Genomic DNA, 22,803 nt, shown 5'->3' on the forward strand with positions numbered 1-22,803 from the left:
GACTGTCGGATCTTGCAAAATAGACGTATTCGAAAATACAAAAGGCTGGGGGTACTGGTGTTAAGCCTCGACCTGGAGGTCGAGGTTCGGGTGTTCCGCACGTCACTGGACCTCGTTCTCGGGTTATTTCTACTATTTCACCAGGTCTCACCTGGAAACAAAATGTAGAAAATTGAAACTTATGCACGTTTTTTGAATTATGTGTAGACAGGTCCTATCTTTAAGGGGCACAACTAGAGTAACCGCCCAAAAAAAGGTGATTTTTGGGAATTTATAATAAAAAAACTACTTTATGAATCATTTCACAATTTTAGGAATATATTTATACATGTTTTAAAAATACATAGTAAAATTCTTGAAGAAAAAAATTAAATATTTTTTAAGTTATCATCGATCTCCAACGGTGCGACAAAAAAAAGGCCCTTCACTGCTGCAGCGATTCCGACCTTCCACGTGGATGAAATTAAAAAAAAAATTCTTATTGAACTAGATAATATTGTCTGTAAAATGAACTACGATGAAGAAAAAAAATCAAAAATTGACAAAATGACGGCATTTTTTAAAAAAAAAGTCGAATTTTACCCAAAATTTTGGTCGTTTTTGGACTGCCAAAATTCGATTTTTGACCCGATCAAAAAATGGATAGTTCATTTTACGAAGAACTATATATAGAACGCGTATAAAAAATTCGATAGTAATCGGATCATTTGTTTTTGAGTAATCGCTGCAGCAAGTTCGAAAAATGCTCTTTCGAGAAAAACGCGTTTAAAGATAAAATGATCGTCATACTATATACTACATATATACTCTTTAAATGGCTGTGACTCAAAAACCATTTAAGATATCGACTTATAAGTTAGGTATGTCATTTTTGAAGGTATAACCTATCGAAATATGAAAAAATTGAAAATTCGATTTTTTGAAAATTTCACACTAGTTGTGCCTCTTAATGCGATGCAGGCAAAAAATGCGGGCGCACGCCTTAGAGGGCATCAAAACGAGATTCAGAAATGAAATTTTCAATATAGTTTTTTTTTCAATATATATCAAGAAACATATAATTTCTTTGCATTTTTCACTAATTTTTTATCAATATTTATATAAGATGCAATTTTGGATATTTTAAATAATAAAAAATTCAAAATAAAATAATCCGACATAAAGCACTAGTGTTATGTTCAATAATAAAAGGCCAGATTTTTTTTGCTTTTCATGATTTGTTTAATAGAATAATTCGCATAGAATCTCTAAAGAAACTAGAAAACTAGAAAAAAACTAGTTGGTTTGGTATTTAGCCTAGAGGCAAGTTACATGAACTTCCCGATATGTGTAATTAATCGACTTAATTAATAAAAAATAATTTATTTCATGAGTGATTAGAAGTATTCCGAGTGGATTTATTACACATAATTGAAAACGAACAAACACTTTGACACGGAGTATTTTCTAATAGCAAATTTTCAAAAATCAACAATTTTTATAATTGAACAAGTTTCCATAAGACTTTAATGGTTTAGTATGTTCATTAAAACCAAGTACTCTATCTTTATACTAAGTAAATCGTCTAATTTTAATTTTAACAAACGGCAAAAAAACTACTCATTTTCTTAACCTTTGATTGATTTTTAAAATTAAACTACTTGTCGTAAGGCCCTGATATTTCAGTAAGTTCTATAAGACCATGATATATATCGCCAAAAAAAAATTCCATGAAAATCGGCTTAATTATTTTTTTCAACAGTTAATTACAAGAGAACGGCTCGGTAGATTTTCACCTAAAACTAATCAGTATCATTCCACACTAATACTTTTGGAACAGTTTTTGATTTTTTAAAATCGATTCGGTAGTTTAAGCTTAAATGTGGACGAAAAGTTTAACAATTTTATTCAAATTACAAAGAAACGGCTCGGCAGATCGTCTCACAAAATTGACAAATTATAGTCCTCATTGTGATACATCAAATGGCTTTTCAATTTATGCAATCAGTTCAGGCGTTTTTGAGAAAACGTCGATCAAAGGTTTAATTTTTTCAAATGTCAAAGAAACGATACTAATTTTTGCAAACTTTGACGATTTTTTAAAATTAAACCAATTGTCGTAGGCCCGTAATATTTTAGTATGATCTACAAGACTATGGTATCTACCGTCAAAAAAAAAATCATAAAAATCGTCGATTTTTTTTTTTAATTTTATTACAAGAAAACGGCCCGACCGATCTCTACTAAAAACTAATCAGCACGATTCCCAATCAATATCTTTCGAACGGTTTTTGAATTTTCATAATCGATTCAGAAAGGCGGGCTAAAACGTAGACGAAAAATTTTTCACTTTTCTGCTATTTATAAAGAAATGTCTCGGCCGATCGTTGTTACAAAACGTCAGAAACGCTAGTCCTCGTCGAGATACATCGAACGGCTTTTAAATTTTTGAAATCGGCCCAGCCGTTTTCGAGAAAACGTCGATTTACGGCAAAAAATCTGTTCACACACACGCACACACACACACACACACATACTTTTTCCAAATTTGTTCTCATTCGATTCAGAATGGCTTGAAACGTCGAGAAAGCATAAAATTAGCGAATCGGATTTTTTGATGAAAACATAAACTTCTCCTTCGGGAAGTTAAAAAAGCAAATTCAATCATCATTGATATAGAATATTTATGCTCATCAGGCAATTCTTCTGCTACATTTTCCTAGATTTCTGGATATAACTTGAAAACTATTTATTGTATCTTCACGCGAACTTCTGGTAAATTGTTAGTTATAAAATTATCTACGATATTGTTTTACATCATACTTTCATAGAATTGATATTTTTGCGTTAAAAAACGCAAACTTAATTAGCAATAGATTAGGCTATTAGTATATTTACCTCTCTGACATAACGTGCGCCTATAGACAAAAATCCGCAACTCTCGCTTGATATAACCCATCCATCAGCAGGAATATCGTTAACATCACCTGGACAAAAACAAAAAATACAATCACACCCCTATTTCTGAAATTAAATCACAAACTGTCTACTGTCTACCTGTAGCTCCTATAGGTACAATCTTCCCCAAGCACAAGGGTCGATTACCATAAGGGTCTCTGACACCATATATTCTATCCCTGAATGCAATCACCAAGGAATAAGATAAGGGCGCTAATCGCATTAGTTGCCTAATTCGTGCAGGCCAATCAGGCCCTGATCCTTCGGCTTCTGCACCATCAGGAGGCGAAAGACACAACGCCTGGGTTATCAGTTCGGAATCGGAATGGGTTGATAGACCTACACCACGAGCCAAAACCTGGTAGGAGAAATATATTATAATAAAAATAAATATTTTGATGTAGAAGAAGAATTAATTTCTACCATTCGTCTCAGGCTTTCACAATTGACAAGTTCTCCATTGTGAGCAACGGCCATGATTCCGTGATTCGTGTGTACTACAAAGGGTTGGCAGTTTACTTCTTCACTGGCTGCTGATGTCGAATATCTGAAGGAACAGAAAATTAACTAAGGTAAGTTTTATCTTATATATCTTTTATATAAAAATCGAGCTCTCGATCAAATGATTCGCTAAAACTCGAAAACGGCTAAACCGATTTGGCCAGTCTTAGTCTTGAACAATTCGTGCCACTCAATAGGTTGTCGGAAAGGTGAGATATTTTTCCAAAATCGCGTACAAACTTTACATTTTTAATTTGAACATTTTTGTAGAAGCGCAATTTAAACTAGTTGTGTGTATGGCATCGTGCCTTAAACCAAATTGCTGGATTGACTTCCCGTACCGTAACGAAATGTTCGAGGAATACTGAATGTTTTCAAATAGACTATTATAAGTATTGTAACATTCTTATAAATATTGTCATTTATAAGAATTATATAAACTGAATTGCAAAGTTGAAATTATTTGTTGAAAGTATATTAGAACTTTAGTCAGAATTAAAAATAAAATCTGAATTATTTTCGATAAACAAAATTTTTTTTTTTAAAAAAAAAAGTTGAAACATTTTTTTCCCAAAATCAATTATTTTGTTAAGACAAGCAGAAAGTTCTTTGAATCATTTAAATCGGACGCTTAGTTCTCTCAAAAATTGCCATTTTTAGCCATTTAACTCCGTATCTTCGAAATGACTGGGCCTGCCTTTGCCAAAATCTGATAAACACTTCTCCCAATCATTACTAATTGAATGTTTTTTAGAACATTCAAATCGGATGCTCCGTTCTCTCAAAAATTCGATTTCTATTTTCTGTACTCTTTGCTCTTTATCTCCGTAACTGCTGGACCTGCCTCTGCCAAAAACTAATCAGCTCGTCTCCTTATCAATAGGAATCGAATGTTTTTTGAACCATTCAAATCGGTTGATCCATGCGCCCGAAAACGTGACTGGAAATTTGTATCCATACATACATACACACACACATCCATTTTTTCTGAGGTGTGCCAAAATGTTCAAAAACCTTCAAAACGTCGAGAAATGTAAAAAATTTCAATTTCGATTTTCGGCCCATTACAATAACTTACCCTACGGGAAGTTAATAAAACAATGGACGGTGGCTAATACGTCAAATGTCAAACGTTTTTGACAGATGATGTTCAATTTCGTTTAAAGGGATGTTTTACGTAGATATCATTTAATTATGATTAAATTGTAGTGAGTAGTTTTGTTCGTAGTTTTATTTATACACAAAAACGTTATTAAACGGATTGCAAGTGTTACTAGAAACGCAAAATATCAACTTTTTCGAAATGTTAATATGAAAATGCACTTTTTGGCGTTGTAGCACTCTTATTTGCAAATCACATTTTTCTCAAACACGGTGCTCTGAAAGATCTCATTTGTATAATTATATACATGTACTCATTGGTATTTATAAAATATTTTCTAAGTTATATTATTTTTTATTTATGTTATTTAAATTCAGAACCTAAATTTGGTATCGATCAAAGGGACCTTTTCACGTATAACATTTTAGTAAAGTTAAGCATTGTTTAACAACAATATTTGAAAGTAGAGGGAAAAAGATGTATAACCAGCTATAACCTTGATTCTCATGACCGTGCTATCGGGAGTTAAACGATAATCTTTAAAAATCCACAATAAAAGTATTTTCTTTCGTTGGTAGTTTTTTAACATTAGTTAAAAATGAAAATTATTTTGTAAAATACCTTTAAAATTAAAATAAGACATTAAACCTGTTTGCCTTCTGGCCGTTCCAAGTTACCCCGTCTATAGGGTAAAAAGGTCTAGATAACAAATTTTTGAATGACAACAAAAAAACACATTTCTTCAATGATGAAGTAGCTGGCAGTTTTACTGAACGTAGTCAGATAATTGTTCGTTTGAAATGTGTTATTTGTTGTGATATAATTGGTTTAGTTTTTATAATATAATTAATATTTGCTCAAAATCAAATTGGACCTTTGTGCCTTCACCATGCTCAACATATATACTTTTGATTAAATTGACTTTAATTTATCGAATGTTGAAACTTTTCAAAAAGCAGGTCAAAAAAGAAATACTTAATATATTTTCTATCTCTCCTCGCAGAAATTTGAAAATTTTGTATAAGCTCAGTAGTATTATTTACAATTATACACAAAATCCAGAATCGAAAAAGAATGTGAAAAACTTGAAAGGTAATCAATAAGTTGAAAGACCAAAAAAGACTTGGGTTAGATTATACCATGTTTTCTATAGAAAGTGTACAAAACTTCCAGACAAAATATAGACTAATGGGGTTTATTGTTTTCATAATACCTCATTGTATATAACATTCAAACAACACATCCTTATACACTAAAAGTATTAATATTTTTGATTCTCTAGAAATTGTTTAAAATATACCTTACTTAGCAAAACAACGTTTGTCGAGTCAGCTAGTTGGTTAATATTTTTTATCCCTTACCTCGTGTGTCCGATTCCCAGGTTGCCTTTCAACTTTTTCATAGTTTCATCTGTAAAGATATTGCTAATCATACCCATTCCTTTGTGAATGTTAAAACTTTTGGCACAAGTTCCTTCGCTCGTGACGATTCCTGCCGATTCTTGGCCTCTGTGCTGCAGGGCGACCAGGCCTAGTACTATCACTTGGGCAACATCAACCTGGGGAAGAAAGAAATATAGTAGAAATTATATTTCTAAAATATAAATATAATAGAAATTATATTTCTATTTATTTTTTGTTGGTTTTTACATTTACCAACCTGCGTAGGCCAATCGCCACATGCTATTGCTCCAAAAACGCCACATTCGTGGGTTAGGCCACTTTCTACTGCTCCACGACCCTTCCTGGGAAAAGGATAAGGGTTAAATTATATGCAAATGTTGTTTTTCTGGTTGATGGTTTAGACAAAATTTATTAGGTATTATCGTAGAGTAGTACTATTAGTAAAATTATCATGGCAATGCTCTCTTATGCTTGTTCTTGGTATTGAAAATCATGAAAATGTCTATTTGCCGTGCGATCAGGCGTATTTTACATATAAACAAAGCAGCAAAAAAGAATCTCATGATAACTGCATCATCGAAGATTCTCTTACGATTCCATTCTTCCTTGCTTTGTTTGTTTATATTTATTTATTTTATTTATTTATTAACTTCCCGTAGTTATTGTAATGGGCCGAAAATCGAAATTGAAAATTTTTACATTCCTCGAAGTTTTGAAGGTTTCTGAACATTTTATTGGCATGCCTCAGAAAAAATGGATGTGTGTGTGTGTATGTATGTATGGATACAAATTTCCAGTCACGTTCTCGGGCGCACGGATCAAACGATTTGAATGGTTCAAAAAAACATTCGATTCCTATCGATTAGGGAGATGTGCTGATTAGTTTTTGGCAAAGGCAGGTCCAGCCGTTTCGGAGATACGGAGCAAAGAGTGCAGAAAATAGAAATCGAGTTTTTGAGACAACGGAGCATCCGATTTGAATGATCTAAAGAACATTCAATTAGTAATGATTGGGAGAAGTGGTTATTAGTTTTTTGCAAGGGTAGGCCCAGCCATTTCGAAAATACGGAGCTAAATATACAAAAACTGGCAGTTTTTGAGAGAACTAAGCGTCCGTTTCAAATGATTCAAAAAACTTTCTGCTTGTTTTAACAAAATAATTGATTTTGGAAAAAAAAAATTGTACCAACTTTTTTTTAAATTTTTTTTTTCAAATTTTTTTTTATTGTATATCGAAAATAATTCAGATTTTATTTTTAATTCCGAATATAGTTCAAATATACTTTAAGCAAATAATTTCAACTCTGCAATTCAGTTTATATAATTCTTACAAATATTAGACAATGCTACAATATTAATAATAATCTAGTTGCAAACATTTAGTATTCCCCGTATATTTCGTTACGGTACGGGAAGTTCCAGCAATTTGCCTTAAGGCACGATGCCATACACCCCACTAGTTTTTTATTTAGTTTAGCAGAAACTAGATAAAATTTACTAAATCACTAGTTAAAGTGTTTTATATACTTTAATATAAAAATTTTGAATTAAACGAGTTGCAACCCACTTTTATAAATTGGACCTTACATGGATTCAGGCATTTTTAGACATTTTTTCATAAAATTTTAAAATTTCGTTTTGGGCACTATAATTTTTTATGTTAGCAGAAACTAGATATTATTTATCAAAATACCATATAAACTATTTTATGTACTATGATACTAAATTTTTAAATAAATATTTTATTAGTTACATCTCGCATTTATATATTCTATCCATCATGGTCATTTGGGTCGGGACATTTTTCTGCCTGTCTTTATATAACTGAAAAATTTCGTTCCGGGCACCCTGATATTTTTAACTTAGCATAAACTAAATAAAATTTACAGAAATTTTACATAAACCAAATATTTAAATAAACTTATTGTTAATTGCAACTTGCATTTATATATTGTATCATTGTATCAAAATCATCGCTATTTGGGTCGGGTAATTTTTCTGCATTTCTTCAACTTAAAAATTTCGTTCGGAACATTCTAATTTTTTTATCTTAGCAGAAACTAGATGAAATTGACTAAAATTCTACATAAACCAAAATATATACTCTGATACTAAATTTTTAAATAAACCAATTGTTACTTGCAACTCGCATTTATATGTTTTATCAATCATCGTCAGGACATTTTTCTGCATTTCTTCAAATAACTTAAAAATTTCGTTCGGAGCATTCTAATTTTTTTAGCTTAACAGAAACTAGATAAAATTTACTAAAATTCTACATAAACCAGAATATATAATATGATACCTTTTGTCTGTGACTTCTTTCAGTTCATCTGCTGCAGGCGTTTTCCGACAGCCATCCTTGTCGATGGTAGACTCCATCTACCGGCAGATCTTTAGGACACTGCAAAGGAACAAGGTGAGTCAAGAAAAATACTTTTTTTTAATTTTTCATTAATTAAAAATATTTGTATTGTTTCATAAGTTTGGCCTAGATATTTTACTCTCGATACTAAATTTCACCCACAACTCAGTTTTATCGTCAAATTTTTCTTTTTCAAGTTTGCTCGTCAGTAGAGTTCTCTTATTATCTCCTTGGCTACTAATTATTTTTTTTAATACAACGTTTTTTATATGTAGTTCGAGTTAGTAGAGTGTCATTTTATATTCAAAGATGCAATTTAAGGGATTGTATTCCTAGATTTTTTGATATAACTCGAAAACTATTTGTCGTACCTTCATGCAGTCTTCTGGTAAATTATAAATTATAAAATTCTGTACAATATTGTCTTACATCATTTTTCTGTAGGATTGATATTTGTACGTTGAAAACACGTTTGAAACTACAAATTTGAATAGCATTAATATAGGATATTAATACTCATCAGGCAATATTATTTCGTACACATCAGGCAATACTTCGTTTTTATAGGGATACAGGTGCATTTTTTTTAGATTTTTTTTATATATCTCAAAAACTATTCGTTGTATCTTAATGCAATCTTCTGGTAAATTATAATTTATAAAATTATCTACAATATTGTCTTACATAATATTTTTGTAGAATTGATATTTGTACCTTAAAAACACGTTTGAAAATACACATTTAAATAGCAGTAGAATAGGATTTATTCTTAGATTTTTGGCTATAATTTGGAAACTAACTGTTGTATAAAAAATACATAAATAAATTTCAAGTCACAAAATTACCTACAATATTGTCTTATATAAAACTTTTATAGAATTGATATCATCATTAGAATAGGATATTTATACTCGTCGGGCAATACTTCTGTCTATTGGGATAGAGGTACATTTTTTTATATTTTTGGGTATAACTCGAGAACTATTTGTCGTATCGTAATGCAATCTTCTAGTAAATTTTAAGTTATAAAATTATCTACATTATTGTCTTACATCATATTTTTGTAGAATTGATATTTGTACGTTAAAACATTTTAATAGTTTTTTTTCGAAGTTAAGTCTTTTAATTTATTTGTGACGATTATATTTGTTGTGTACAGTAACTTTTATTACTAATATTTACATTTTAATCGTTTATTTATATTTACTTAATGCATAAATGTTAAACAATTTATTTAACTGGAATTTATTTATGAATGGCGCCTATTTTATTTTATTATCTGTATTTATCTGAAATTATATATTTATAAAACCTTATCTTAGCAAAAGCTTCCGTTTGCATTTGAAATTCGATAGTGATACCTAGTAGTGAATATTTGTATATATATATATATATATATATATATAAGATTTTTTTATTTTATTTGAGTGCATAACAACTGGAGAAGAGAGAACAACATGTTTGCGTCAAATATATTATTGACAACAATATATATAAATAAGGAAAAATAACGAAATGTATATATATATATATATATATATATATATATATATTTCGATTATGACGATGTCGATGATGACGCACAGATCATTATTATTATAAAAGGGCTAAAGTTCATCACCGATAATGAGGATGTGTAATAAATATGTGTCTTTTATCAGGTCGAGGTGACTAATAATTCTTATAATCTCGAAAAAGAAAAAAATTATGAAATTTAATCTTACACATGAGCTGATATAGGAAATGGATCTTCATAATTTTTTTGTGGCCAATAAGATAAGGCTTGGGAAGGTTAAGAGGTATCCCAATTTTGATTTTGTGTCAGTAACCTAATGAAGTTCGTAATCGACTTTTTTTATTTAGAGAAATAAAAGAGCTTATTGAAAAAGGAACTGTACTAGCGAGCAAATTAAATTTTGACTTAGACTACCAAACGATTTTATTCAAATACGCTTGTTGGCGTTTAAATATCATTAGTAATTTTGAAGGCATTTTGAAGTGAAAATAACAGTTATTTTAGAACATGATGTGAGACAATATTATAGATAATTTTATAACCTAAAATTTACCAGAAGATTGTATAAAGTTACAACAAGTGGTTTTTGAGATATATCCAAAAATCTAAGAAAATGTACCCGTATCCATATGAACTGAATCATTGCCTGATGCGTATAAACATCCTAATGTACTACTATTTAACTTTGTATTTTCAAACGTATTTTTAGAGTACAAATATCAATTCTATGAAATTATGATGTAGGACAATACTGTAGATAATTTTATAATATACAATTTACCAGAAGATTGTATGAAGTTACAACAAATAGTTTCCTAGTTATATCTAAAAATCTATGAAAATTATCCATTTCCTCTATATGAAGATGTATTGCCTGATGTGTATAAATATCCTAATTTTATGAGTGCTTAACTGATTGTAGGTTTTTTTATAGTAGTGATGATTAATGCCGAAAATGAAGCTATCTAATATTGTTTTTCATTTTTATATAAATATTGTGTTTAAAATTTTATATAATTTTAATTTATAAATATTTAGTTCATAAGTTACGCCTAAAAATATTAAATGTTCTGCCTAGTTTGAATGTAGGGTTGCCCGATGTGTACTAAATGGTCTCTTTTCATTTCAATTCTTCTTTTCAATAAAGTATTATTTTTAAAATGTAAGACTAAAATTTATAATTGTTATTTTCGGAACAAATGAACAAATTCTTGCAAAATAACTATTAGAACTAAATCTCCAGGATAATTGTTTTTAAAAGAATTCTTTAAATTTTCAAATATATATTGATGAAATTCTAAGCTTTAAATTATTTAAATATATAAAACTAGTTTAGATACATTGAATACATATTTTAAATAAATTTTGACAATCTCTTAAGTAGCCATACAGATATGATATTTGTCCACATCGGGCAATCCTATTTTGGGAATTCAGACAGACATTTTTTTATATTTATTTATATAATTTGTAAATCAATATTGCAACTTAATGCAGTTTTCTGATAAAAATTAAGTTATAAAATTATCTGCAATATTGTCTTACATCTTTCATAGAATTGATATTTCACTTTAAATATTTGAATAGCATCAGATTAGGATATTAATACCCATCAGGCAATGTTATTTGTTACACATCGGGCAATACTTCTGCTTCCACGAACGGTGATACATTTTCTTAGTGTTTTGTATTTAACCTGTAAACTATTTGTTATATCTTAATGCAACATTCTAATGAATTTTGAATCATAAAATTATCTATAATATTGTCTCAAATCATATTTTTGTAAAAATGATATTTGTACTTCAAAAATACGTTTAATACTAATAAAATGTAATCAGTCCTCTCTCAGAACTGGTTTATGAGTTTTACCAGGTATTTATTTTACAACAAAGGTATAGATAGAATATAAATTATTAACTAGGCGCCTATTATTTGTTTATAATCATAAATGCACATATATATTTATTTGTTTAACCCAAATGAATTCGCAATTAGATAACACTAAAATGTTTCCAATTCGTTTGCGATGCAATTTATTTTCGCAGCGGAATATTTCGCAAAATATTATTTATTGCATAGATTTTTTTATATAATTGAAGATGATAAACAACAGCAATCAGATCGACATAATCATAAATATAATTATAAATAATAATTTTAAAAATGCGTTTGCATTTGCAATCGATTGCGTAAATGCAATGAGATAAAATATTGTTGACGACAATTATTGCAAGATCGTTTTATTTATAGATAAAATTGTTAAAAAAATGAGTTTATTAAGAAATTAATGTTATTCTAGTCATGATTCTTGTGTATTATTGACTAAACAATAATAAGTTCTATTTGTTAAATGATTTAGATTCTGTTTATGCACTTATTACAAAGATATGACTAAAGTTTCATTTGATATGTATTTTTAAGCACAAATATTGATTTTGCGAATATATGATGTAAGACAAAAATACAGATCATTTTATCACTAAGAATTTACCAGAAGATTGCATTAAGGTACAATAACTAGTTTACAAGTTATATAAATAAATATAAAAAAATGCCCCACATTTCTTACACACTTAAATAGTATTGCCTGATGTGTACAAATAACCCAAATTTATGACCACTTAACAGATTGTGAACCTGATTGTTCTAAATTATTCTAAATATTTATGCAATTAATATAAACTAGTTTTAATCATTTAAATAAATCAAAGCCTAGAATTTTAGGAATATTTTTTAAAATTCAAAGATTTTTTCCAAAAAAATTATCCTAAGAGTTCTCATAGTAATATAAAAATATTTCAGCAATTTGAAGTTATAATGAATGTTTCTAACTTTTTCTAAAATATCAATTAAATTTTTATTTAAGTGCCAAAAATAATAATTTTAATACAATTTAAATAACCACTTTATTTATATAATAAAAATATATACCATTTTTTACACATCGGGCAATCCTAATTTAAATAGCTTCAACATTAATAATTATAGTTGAAAAAAATCTTGCATTTTATTAATGCAGCCATAAAATTAGGATATTTATACGCATCAGGCAATCCTATTTTATACACATCAGGCAATACTTATGTTTATAGGAATAATTGAAACATTTTTTTTAGATTTTTGGATATATCTCGAAAACTATTAGTTGTATCTTAATGCAATTTTCTGCTAAATTATAAAATATGAAATTATCTACAATATTGTCTTACATCATATTTTGATAGGCTTGATATTTGTAATTTAAAAATGCGTTTGAATATACAAATTCAAATAGTATTAGATTAGAATATCTATACAGGCAACATTTTAATATAATTTAAATATTTATTTATTTATATAGTAAAAAGATTTTTTACACATCTGGCAATTCAAATTTAAATAGCTTCAACATTAATCATTTTTATTATGAAAAATCTTGCATTTTATTAAATAGTCATAAAATTAAGGGATATTTATACGCATCAGGCAATCCTATTTTATACACATCAGGCAATACTTATGCTTATAGGAAAAATTGGAACATTTTTTTAGATTTTTGAATATAACTCAAAAACTATGAGTTGTATCTTATTGCAATCTTCTGGTAAATTATAAATTATAAAATTATCTATAATATTGTCTTATATCATATTTTTATAGAATTGATATTCATACTTCAAAAATACGTTTAAAATCCAAATTTAAATAGTATTAGATTAGAATATCTACACAGGCAACATTTTAATAAAATTTAAATATTTATTTATTTATATAATAAAGATTTTTTACACATCAGGCAATTCTAATTTAAATAATTTCAACATTAATAATTATAGGTATGAAAAATCTCGCATTTTATTAAGCAGTCATAAAATTAGGATATTTATACGCATCAGGCAATCCTATTTTATACACATCAGGCAATACTTATGTTGATAAGAAAAATTGGAACATTTTTTTTAGATTTTTGGATATATCTCGAAAACTATTTGTTGTATCTCAATGAAATCTTCTGGTAAATTTAAAATAATGAAATTATCTTAAATCATATTACATCTTACATCATATTTTTGTAGAACTGATATTTACACTTTAAAAATACGTTTCAAAATACAAATCGAATTTAAATACTTCTACGTTAATATAACAATCTTAGAACAAAGATCTTTAATTAGTAGTTAATTAAAAAAATATACTGCGTATTTCATGATATATATATATATATATATATATTATATGTATATATATCAAATTATTAATTTGCATATTATTTATGTAATTCAATATTTTTATCGATAACAAGTCTGCATTGAAAACCTGTTGTGAGAAACTCGATCTAATTATTTTGTTGATGAGAAAATTATCGTTTATTTAGCATTTTTAATTACTGCAGAATTATATAATTATATATACACATACTTTAATATTTATATAATAATATTTTGCGATTTAGCCAAAACAAATATTAGCAGTAATAAATTTGATTTGTAACAGAATTATGTGATGGATTCGGGACATTTTTTAACTTCCCGTAGGGTAAGTTATTGTAATGGGCCGAAAATCGGAATTGAAAATTTTTACATTTCTCGACGTTTTGAAGGTTTCTGAACGTTTTGGCATACTTCAGAAAAAATGGATGTGTGTGTGTATGTATGTATGGATACAAATTTTCGCCCACGTTTTCGGGCGTACGGATCAACCGATTTGAATGGTTTAAAAAACATTCGATTCCTATTGATAAGGAGATGTGCTGATTAGTTTTTGGCAAAGGCAGGTCCAGCAGTTACGGAGATAAGAAGCAAAGAGTGCAGAAAATAGAAATCGAGTTTCTGAGAGAACGGAGCATCCGATTTGAATGATCTAAAAAACATTCAATTAGTAATGATTGAGAGAAGGGGTTATTAGTTTTTCGCAAAGGCAGGCCCAGCCATTTCGGAGATACAGAGCTAAATGTACAAAAAATAGCAGTTTTTGAGAGAACTAAGCGTCCGATTCAATTGATTCAAAAAACTTTCTGCTTGTCTTAACAAAATAATTGATTTTGGAAAAAAAATTTTTGTTCCATTTTTTTTTTTTTTTTTTTTTAATTTTTTGTATATCGAAAATAATTCAGATTTTATTTTTAATTATGACTATAGTTCTAATATACTTTAAACAAATAATTTCAACTCTGCAATTCAGTTGATATAATTCTTATAAATATTAGGCAATGTTACAATATTTATAATAATCTATTTGTAAACATTCAATATTCCTCGAACATTTCGTTACGGTACGGGAAGTTCCAGCAATTTGCCTTAAGGCACGATGCCACCCACCCCACTAGTTTACATTTGGGTTATTTTTTAGTTAACTTAGCAAAAACTAGATAAAATTTACAACAGTTTTGTGTTAATAGTTTGAATTGCTTGGATATAAAATTTAAAATAAAATGAGCGTGAACTCTCACCCTTGTGTATAGTGTAAATTTGTTATATATATATATATATATATATATATATATATATTCGGGACACTTTTTTATATTTCGTTAAATAACTTGAAAACTTGGGAAGGGACACTGTTTTTTAGTTAACTTAGCAGAAACTAGATAAAATTTACAATATTTTTGTGTTAATAGTTTAATTCGCTTGAAAATAAATTTTAAATGAAATGAGAATGAACTCTTACCCTTGTGTATAGTGTTAATTTTAATTTTCAAAGAAACTCTAGGAACTCAAGGCACAAGTTCAGTATTGTTTTAATGAATAATTATTAAACTTTAGTTATTAATATTATTTTGAATAAAATTAAATAAGAAATTTACTTTCCTTCCAAAAATGTATTACGAAGAAAAAATATTAATAATCGATATATTTTGGTCATTTGCCAAAGTTCAAAGTACAACAAAATAGTTGACCCAAATTTACATATATTTGTTTCGAAAGTAAGTAAGAAGGGAGTTCTTAACGGTACTATTGCTAGTTTTTAAATTGATATTACAAAATATTAGATAATATTAAATTTTCACTAATTAAATCTTATACACACATCATTCATATTATTCGAATGGTTCGATCGAGTTGCATAAAGCAACTATGCACTTTTCAAGCACTATCAAATCAATTTTCAATAGTCTGTTGCAATTTTAAAATATACCAAATTGCTTTAGGGCAATATGATATAAGACAACATTATAGATTATTTAATTTTGTACAAATTTGCCAAATACATCATTCATATTAATCGTATGGTTTGGAAGTTACAGGACGTATAGTAAATAAATGCACCGACGAGTTGCCTGTGTATTTACCAATGATAACGAATTAATTTATAATGCGATTTTAAAGTATACCAAGTTGCTATAGGGTATTATAATGTTAGTACACATTATGAAAAAAATAATTTTGTATAAATTTGTCAAATATTCTAACAATATTAGACGTGCACTTTAATAGTTATGAATAAAATAATAAACAAATACACTTGAAGGGCTATCACGATTAAAAGTCTTGTCTCGAGTAATATTTAATTTTATTTAAAATTTTGTATCCAAGCAAATTAAACTGTTAATACAAAAATATTGTAAATTTTATCTAGTTTCTGCTAAGTTAACTAAAAAATAGTGTCCCTTCCCAAGTTTTCAAGTTATTTACCGAAATGTAAAAAAGTGTCCCAAATTTATATATAACAAATTAAGACTATACACAAAGATGATAATTCACGCTCATTTTATTGTAATGGGCTGAAAATCGAAATTGAAAATTTTTACATTTCTCGACGTTTTGAAGGTTTCTGAACATTTTGGCATACCTCAGGAAAAAAGGATGTGTGTCTGTGTGTGTGTGTGCATGTATGTATGGATACAAATTTCCAGTCACGTTTTAGGGCGCATGGATCAACCGATTTGAATGGTTCAAAAAACATTCGATTCCTATTGATAGTGAGATGTGCTGATTAGTTTTTGGCAAAGGCAGGTCCAGCAGTTACGGAGATAAGGAGCAAAGAGTGCAGAAAATAGAAATCGAGTTTTTGAGAGAACGGAGTATCCGATTTGAATGATCTAAAAAACATTCAATTAGTAATGATTGGGAGAAGTGTTTATTAGTTTTTGGCAAAGGCAGGCCCTGCCATTTCGAAAATACGGAGCTAAATATGTAAAAAATGGCAGTTTTTGAGAGAACTAAGCGTCGGATTTAAATGATTCAAAAAACTTTCTGCTTGTCTTAACAAAATAATTGATTTTGGAAAAAAAATTTGTTTCAACTTTTTGTATATCGGAAATAATTCAGATTTTATTTTTAATTTTGACTATAGTTCTAATATACTTTAAACAAATAATTTCAACCTTGCAATTCTGTTTATATAATTCTTATAAATATTAGACAATGTTACAATATTTATAATAATCTATTTGAAAACATTCAGTATTCCTCGAACATTTCGTTACGGTACGGGAAGTTCCAGCAATTTGCCTTAAGGCACGATGCCATACACCCCACTAGTTTAAAATTTTGTATCCAAGCAAATTAAACTATTAGCACAAAAATACTGTAAATTCGACGAATTAAAAATAGTAAATTAATTTTCACTTCGGCTAATTATATTAAATATATATCAAAGTCAAAAAATATATAATAAATATAAAAATACGAACACTACACTACACTTTTGCAAAAAAAATTATTTCATTGATTTAAAATAATACGTTTCGACACCGTGATATGTCTCATCATTAGGGTTAATTCTTAAGGCAGAAAAATATATAATGTTATAAAATATTTATATAATATAAACATATATATATATATATATATATATATATATAAATTATTTCATTTATCTCACCTCTGAAGTTCCTCCAAGTGTAATATTACAAAACAACCTCTGTGTGTCTTACACTACACGCACACCGGTAACAATTTTTTAATTTATTATTAACCAATTACTAAATTTTATTTCAACGATTAATTTAAATTATTACAACACTCTTCTTCTGTCAAAATATAGTTAGATAGATATTATTCCATTGACCAAGTGAACGATTGAATAAATATGTTTCGTTAAAAACGAAAACGAAAAGTGATATGACCCAAGCCGGTTTTCTGTGCCCCCGTAGCGCTAGTTGTGTGTGTGTTTTTTTCCTAATAAATTCGACTTGGTAGGAGATTCGAACAAACGTTAGACGGTCGTTTGTGGTAATGATATTAATAGTGGTAATGGTAATGGTAATAGAATGGTCGACGTTTGTAAAAAGAACTTTAGGAAGTTGCTTAAAATTTTGCACTAGTTTCTTACATAGCCCATTGTAACTTAATTAAGTTAAAAATATATCAAAGAATCGTTTTGCCAACACTATTTCTTATCTTATGTCAGACGTATATGACTGACGCAGCTTTATATTAAAACTTTTTTTCCTACCAAATTGCATATGTTAGATATATATGGCTGGCACTATGGATGTGTTACTTTTTGACGTCAGACACATACGACTGTCATGGCGTTTAACGTGTTTGATTTTTTATTTTCTTATATATATTTTTTATGTCACACATATATAACTGACATGGCCCTGAATTAATATTTTTTTAAAAAACTTCCGGATCAATTTGTCAGACATATATAACCGACATGTATCATGATACCTGGAAACTTTCAGATCAATTTGTCAGACATACATGTTTGACACGTATAACAAGTAACTTTTTAAGCGTCAAACACATGCGACTCACCTGGCAATTCTGTGACTGACATGACCCTATATTAAAACTTTTTTTCACGACAAGCTAGGAATTTTTTAGGTGAATTTACATATATGTCTGACATGGCTCATGTAGAACTTTTTTGCGTCAACACATACGTCATACATGGCAATTATGACTGACAGCCCTATATTAAAACTTTTTTCTTGACATGTCCAGAAACTTTCAGATCAGTTTGTCAGACATACATGTCCTACATGCATTATGAGTAACTTCTTTGCGTCAGACACATACGACTAACATGGCAATTATATGACTGACGTGGTCCTATAAAAAATGTTTTTCTCGACATGCCCAAAAACTTTCAGTTTAATTTGTCAGACATATATGTCCTACATGCATTATGAGTAACTTTTTTGCGTCAGACACATACGACTAACATGGCAATTATATGGCTGACATGGCCCTATGTCAAAACTTTTTTTCACGAAAAGACTTTTAACTTTTAGGACAATTTGTCAGACATTTATGTGCAACATGGCTCATGTAGAACTTTTTAGCGTCAGGCACGTATGACTGACATGGCTATTAATGTGTTAAGTATTTTATTTCACAACTTTCATTTTTTTATATTTATTTTATGACCTTATGGCCCAATATTTAAATTTTTCACGACGAGCCAGAAATTTTTAGGCCAACTTGTCAGACAAGTCTTACATGGTTTATGAGAACTTTTTAGCGTCAGACACATTTGACTGATATAGTGATTACCGTATTACTATGGTTAGAATAACGCCTAACACATACACGGTGTATTTTCTTGAAGCGCGGACGATTTATTCAAACTTTAAGTTTTTTTTATAAAAGACCACTGGTCTACCACAACCCTACTATATTTTAGTAAGCTCAATAACACTAGGAACTCTATTTCCATATTTAAGTTCCATTAAAATCGTTTCAAGAAAAAACGAAAGACGAAAAATAGCATTCTAGATTCTCCTCCCATTGAAGATGTGATTTGGTTGGTTGAAACAAGGTTGAAAATTTTAATACTAAATTTTATCAAAAATTTTGCTAATATAAAATATCTATATCAGATTTTATTTATTACACATTATTAAATAATAAAGACGCGTCTAATACATACACGGAGTATTTTCCTATAGTATTCTGGAGCCTCCCCCTATGAAAAAAATTACACATTCACTGCTAAGCTTTTGTTGCCTGTACTTTTCCTTGTACTAGATTTTTAAATTTTTCAATATAAATTAAAACCATTTTGGACATGTTGGCTGGAAATAAAAAAAAGTACCAATAGGATAAAGTCAACAGCCTCACGCAACATATGCGTGCGCTGCAGTATTTGTGTGAAAAGTTTTATTAACACACTCGTCAAGTCAATACACAAAATTCGTCAATCAGAGTTAAGGTATTTCGCACACTGCAGACTTTTGTCAATAATTGTGAACGACAAAAATCTTTGGTAAACATTCTAAGGTAATTAACTGTCAGATGGAAATTGTCAATTTAATAAAACTTTTATGAAATAATTATATATATATATATATATATATATATATATTTATATATATATTAATATTTTATCCATCGAACGAACGTTTAAAGTTACATACAAGATTCTAATCAAATAAAAAAAGCAAACTTTGTCCAAACTCTTTTCTGTCTGTATGCGATTCTGACAAACAGTCGTACTTCGTCCTCGGAATTGTAACCATTCTGTTCGTCCTATTTGAATAAAACCTTTTGTACTATTTAAAACATTATTATTAAATACATTTTTTGGGTGCACACATTTCTACAAATATACGTACATATATAATTATTAAATAGTGCTCAGAAGAGACCTAGTCAGAAATCAAAATGTCTGCAGATTCTAAAGAAGGTTAGTTTTATTGTTATAATTGCATTGTAACTAGATTCTAACTAGATTTTAATTAGATTCTAATCAGATTGTAGTGTGATTCTAATTAGATTGTACGATTTATTGTTAGGTTTGATTGGAATCGTAAATAATTCTAATCAGATTGTATTTTTTGTGGTTAGGTTATGTTTTTTTGGTGAGCACGTGTTCTGTTGTATACAAATTATTTGGTTAGGTGTTTGTTAATGATGAGAGATTTTAATTGGGTTTTATGATTTATTTTGTTGGCATATTATCATTAATATGAGTGATGCATTTGGCAAGTTTGTGCAAAATTGAATTATCTATGATGTTATCCTTTATCATATTGCCCTACAGCAACTTAGTTTACCCTAAAATCGCGTTTGAATATTAATTCGGTATTATTAGTAAATAAACTGGCGCGCGAATGATGCATGTACAAGATTGAATTTGTTTAAAATTTAATATTATATAATATTTTTAATTATCAACGACGCGAGGTTTTAAAGAAATATATCGAATGCCTTTTAAACTTCTGAAATTGGTGCAGCTGCTTTTGAGAAAACGTCTAGAAAATGTCAAACTAAAAAATCCAAAAATCATATTTGAAGTCAAAAAAATTAAATGGGCTCGATTGAGTGAAATTAATTTGAATTTTAAATTTCTCATGAAGTTTTGATCACATCTTAAGTGATTTACAAAGTCTGATCTTTACTGATATCATCCTATTCCTCATTCTTCTTATTTTCTTTAATTCAGATATTCGAATTTTGTAAATACTATTTTTCTTTATTTTTATTCAATTTCTGCTTAACAAATACAATTTTATTAACTTCCCGAAGGTGAAGTTTATGTTTTCATAAAAAAATCTTGTTTTTTCGACGTTTCAAGCCATTCTGAATCGAATGAGACCAAATTTGGAGAAAGTATGTGTGTGTGTGTGAACAGATTTTTTGCCGTAAATCGACGTTTTCTCCAAAACGACTGGACCGATTTCAAAAATTTAAAAACCATTTGATGTGTCTCAATGAGGACTGTCGTTTGTCAGTTTTGTGCAACGATCGGCCAAGCCGTTTCTTTGTAATTTGCAAAAAAGTGTTAAACTTTTCGTCCACATTTAAGCTCATACTACCAAATCGATTTTAAAAAAATCAAAAACTGTTCGAAAGATATTAGTTGGAATGATACTGATTAGTTTTAGGTGAAAATCTACCGAGCCGTTTTCGTGTAATTAACTGTTGAAAAAAATTTAAGCCGATTTTTATGGAACTTTTTTTGCGATATATATCCTGGTCTTATAGAACTTACTGAAAAACTACGACTTTACGACAAGTAGTTTGATTCTAAAAATTCATCATTCAAGTTTGGGAAAATGAGTAGTTTTTTTGATGTTTGTTAAAACTAAAATTAGACGATTTACTTGGTATAACGATAGTGTAATGAATCCACACGGTATACTTTTAATCACTCATAAATTAATTTATTTTCATTGATTAAATCAATTATTTATACATATCGGGAAGTTCATGTAACTTGCCTCAAGGCAAAATACCAATACCAACTAGTTTTTTTTTTAATTTTCATGTTTGTATTAATTTTAAGTTGATAGTACATAAACTATTTCAAATTGTTAACTCAATGCATATATTTCGCGAACGAAAAATCGATGCATTTGAAATAAAATATGTTCATTCTAACAATAAGTCCGCTTAATTCGTTTTGCTTATACATATTTCATTCAAACATATGTAAACAACGTCGTCTAATCTAATACGTTTTCTCATTCGATAAGGAACAAATAATGAAAATTCTAGTTTTCATAATATTCATTCATAGACTTTTTTGTTGAATGATTATTTTTATTCTTCGAATATTTCATTACGGTACGGAAAGTTGCAGCAGCAATTTGCCTAAATCCAAAATGCCACTTACAACTATAGTTTATTTCAAAACACATCATTCTTTTCCCGTATCAATTCCTGTATCATTTATCTTTTTCCTTACAGTCGGTGGTTACAAGTTGGGCCCCGTGATAATCGAGGGCAAAACTAAGAAGGTCTTCGATTTGGCACCAGCCCATAACGACTGTGTCTCCTGCTCAATAAAGATCGAATCACCGCAGGAGATGGTGTCAAGGCTCACGATCTGGTCGGAAAGGCCGCCATCAGTAACCAGACGACTGCCAAGGTGTTCTCTATTCTCAACAGTGCAGGTAATAATGATTTTTAACTTCCCGTAGGGTAAGTTATTGTAATGGGCCGAAAATCGGAATTGAAAATTTTTACATTTCTCGACGTTTTGAAGGTTTCTGAACGTTTTGGCATACCTCAGAAAAAATGGATGTGTGTGTGTGTGTATGTGTGTGTGTGTGTAGTATGTGTGGATACAAATTTCCAGTCACGTTTTAGGGCGC

At 28.9% G+C, this 22,803-nt stretch overlaps 2 protein-coding genes across 2 annotated transcripts in view; one reads left to right on the forward strand and one right to left on the reverse strand.

Annotated features, from left to right (window-relative positions):
- Positions 1–17,884, reverse strand: LOC113373665 (amidophosphoribosyltransferase-like; the record flags this gene model as incomplete). Its single annotated transcript, XM_026613948.1, is given in 8 exon segments — positions 1–151; positions 2,878–2,966; positions 3,037–3,295; positions 3,361–3,484; positions 5,902–6,098; positions 6,200–6,284; positions 8,249–8,347; positions 17,634–17,884. Coding segments are annotated over 7 exon segments (982 nt in total), but the record flags the coding sequence as incomplete, so codon positions are not given.
- A 2,407-nt stretch (positions 17,885–20,291) lies between these two features.
- Positions 20,292–22,803, forward strand: part of LOC113373674 (multifunctional protein ADE2-like) — a 19,570-nt gene continuing 17,058 nt past the window's right edge. Inside the window, exon 1 of the mRNA XM_026613958.1 lies at positions 20,292–20,390. Within this exon, the coding sequence (XP_026469743.1) occupies positions 20,369–20,390 (22 nt within the window). The 5' untranslated portion in view covers positions 20,292–20,368. The remainder of the gene's footprint in view (positions 20,391–22,803) is intronic.

The sequence above is a fragment of the Ctenocephalides felis genome, unplaced genomic scaffold (genome assembly GCF_003426905.1).
Source record: "Ctenocephalides felis isolate EL2017-DRISC unplaced genomic scaffold, ASM342690v1 CF-g0.4_SCAFFOLD_00845, whole genome shotgun sequence".
NCBI classification, from domain to species: Eukaryota; Metazoa; Arthropoda; class Insecta; order Siphonaptera; family Pulicidae; genus Ctenocephalides; species Ctenocephalides felis.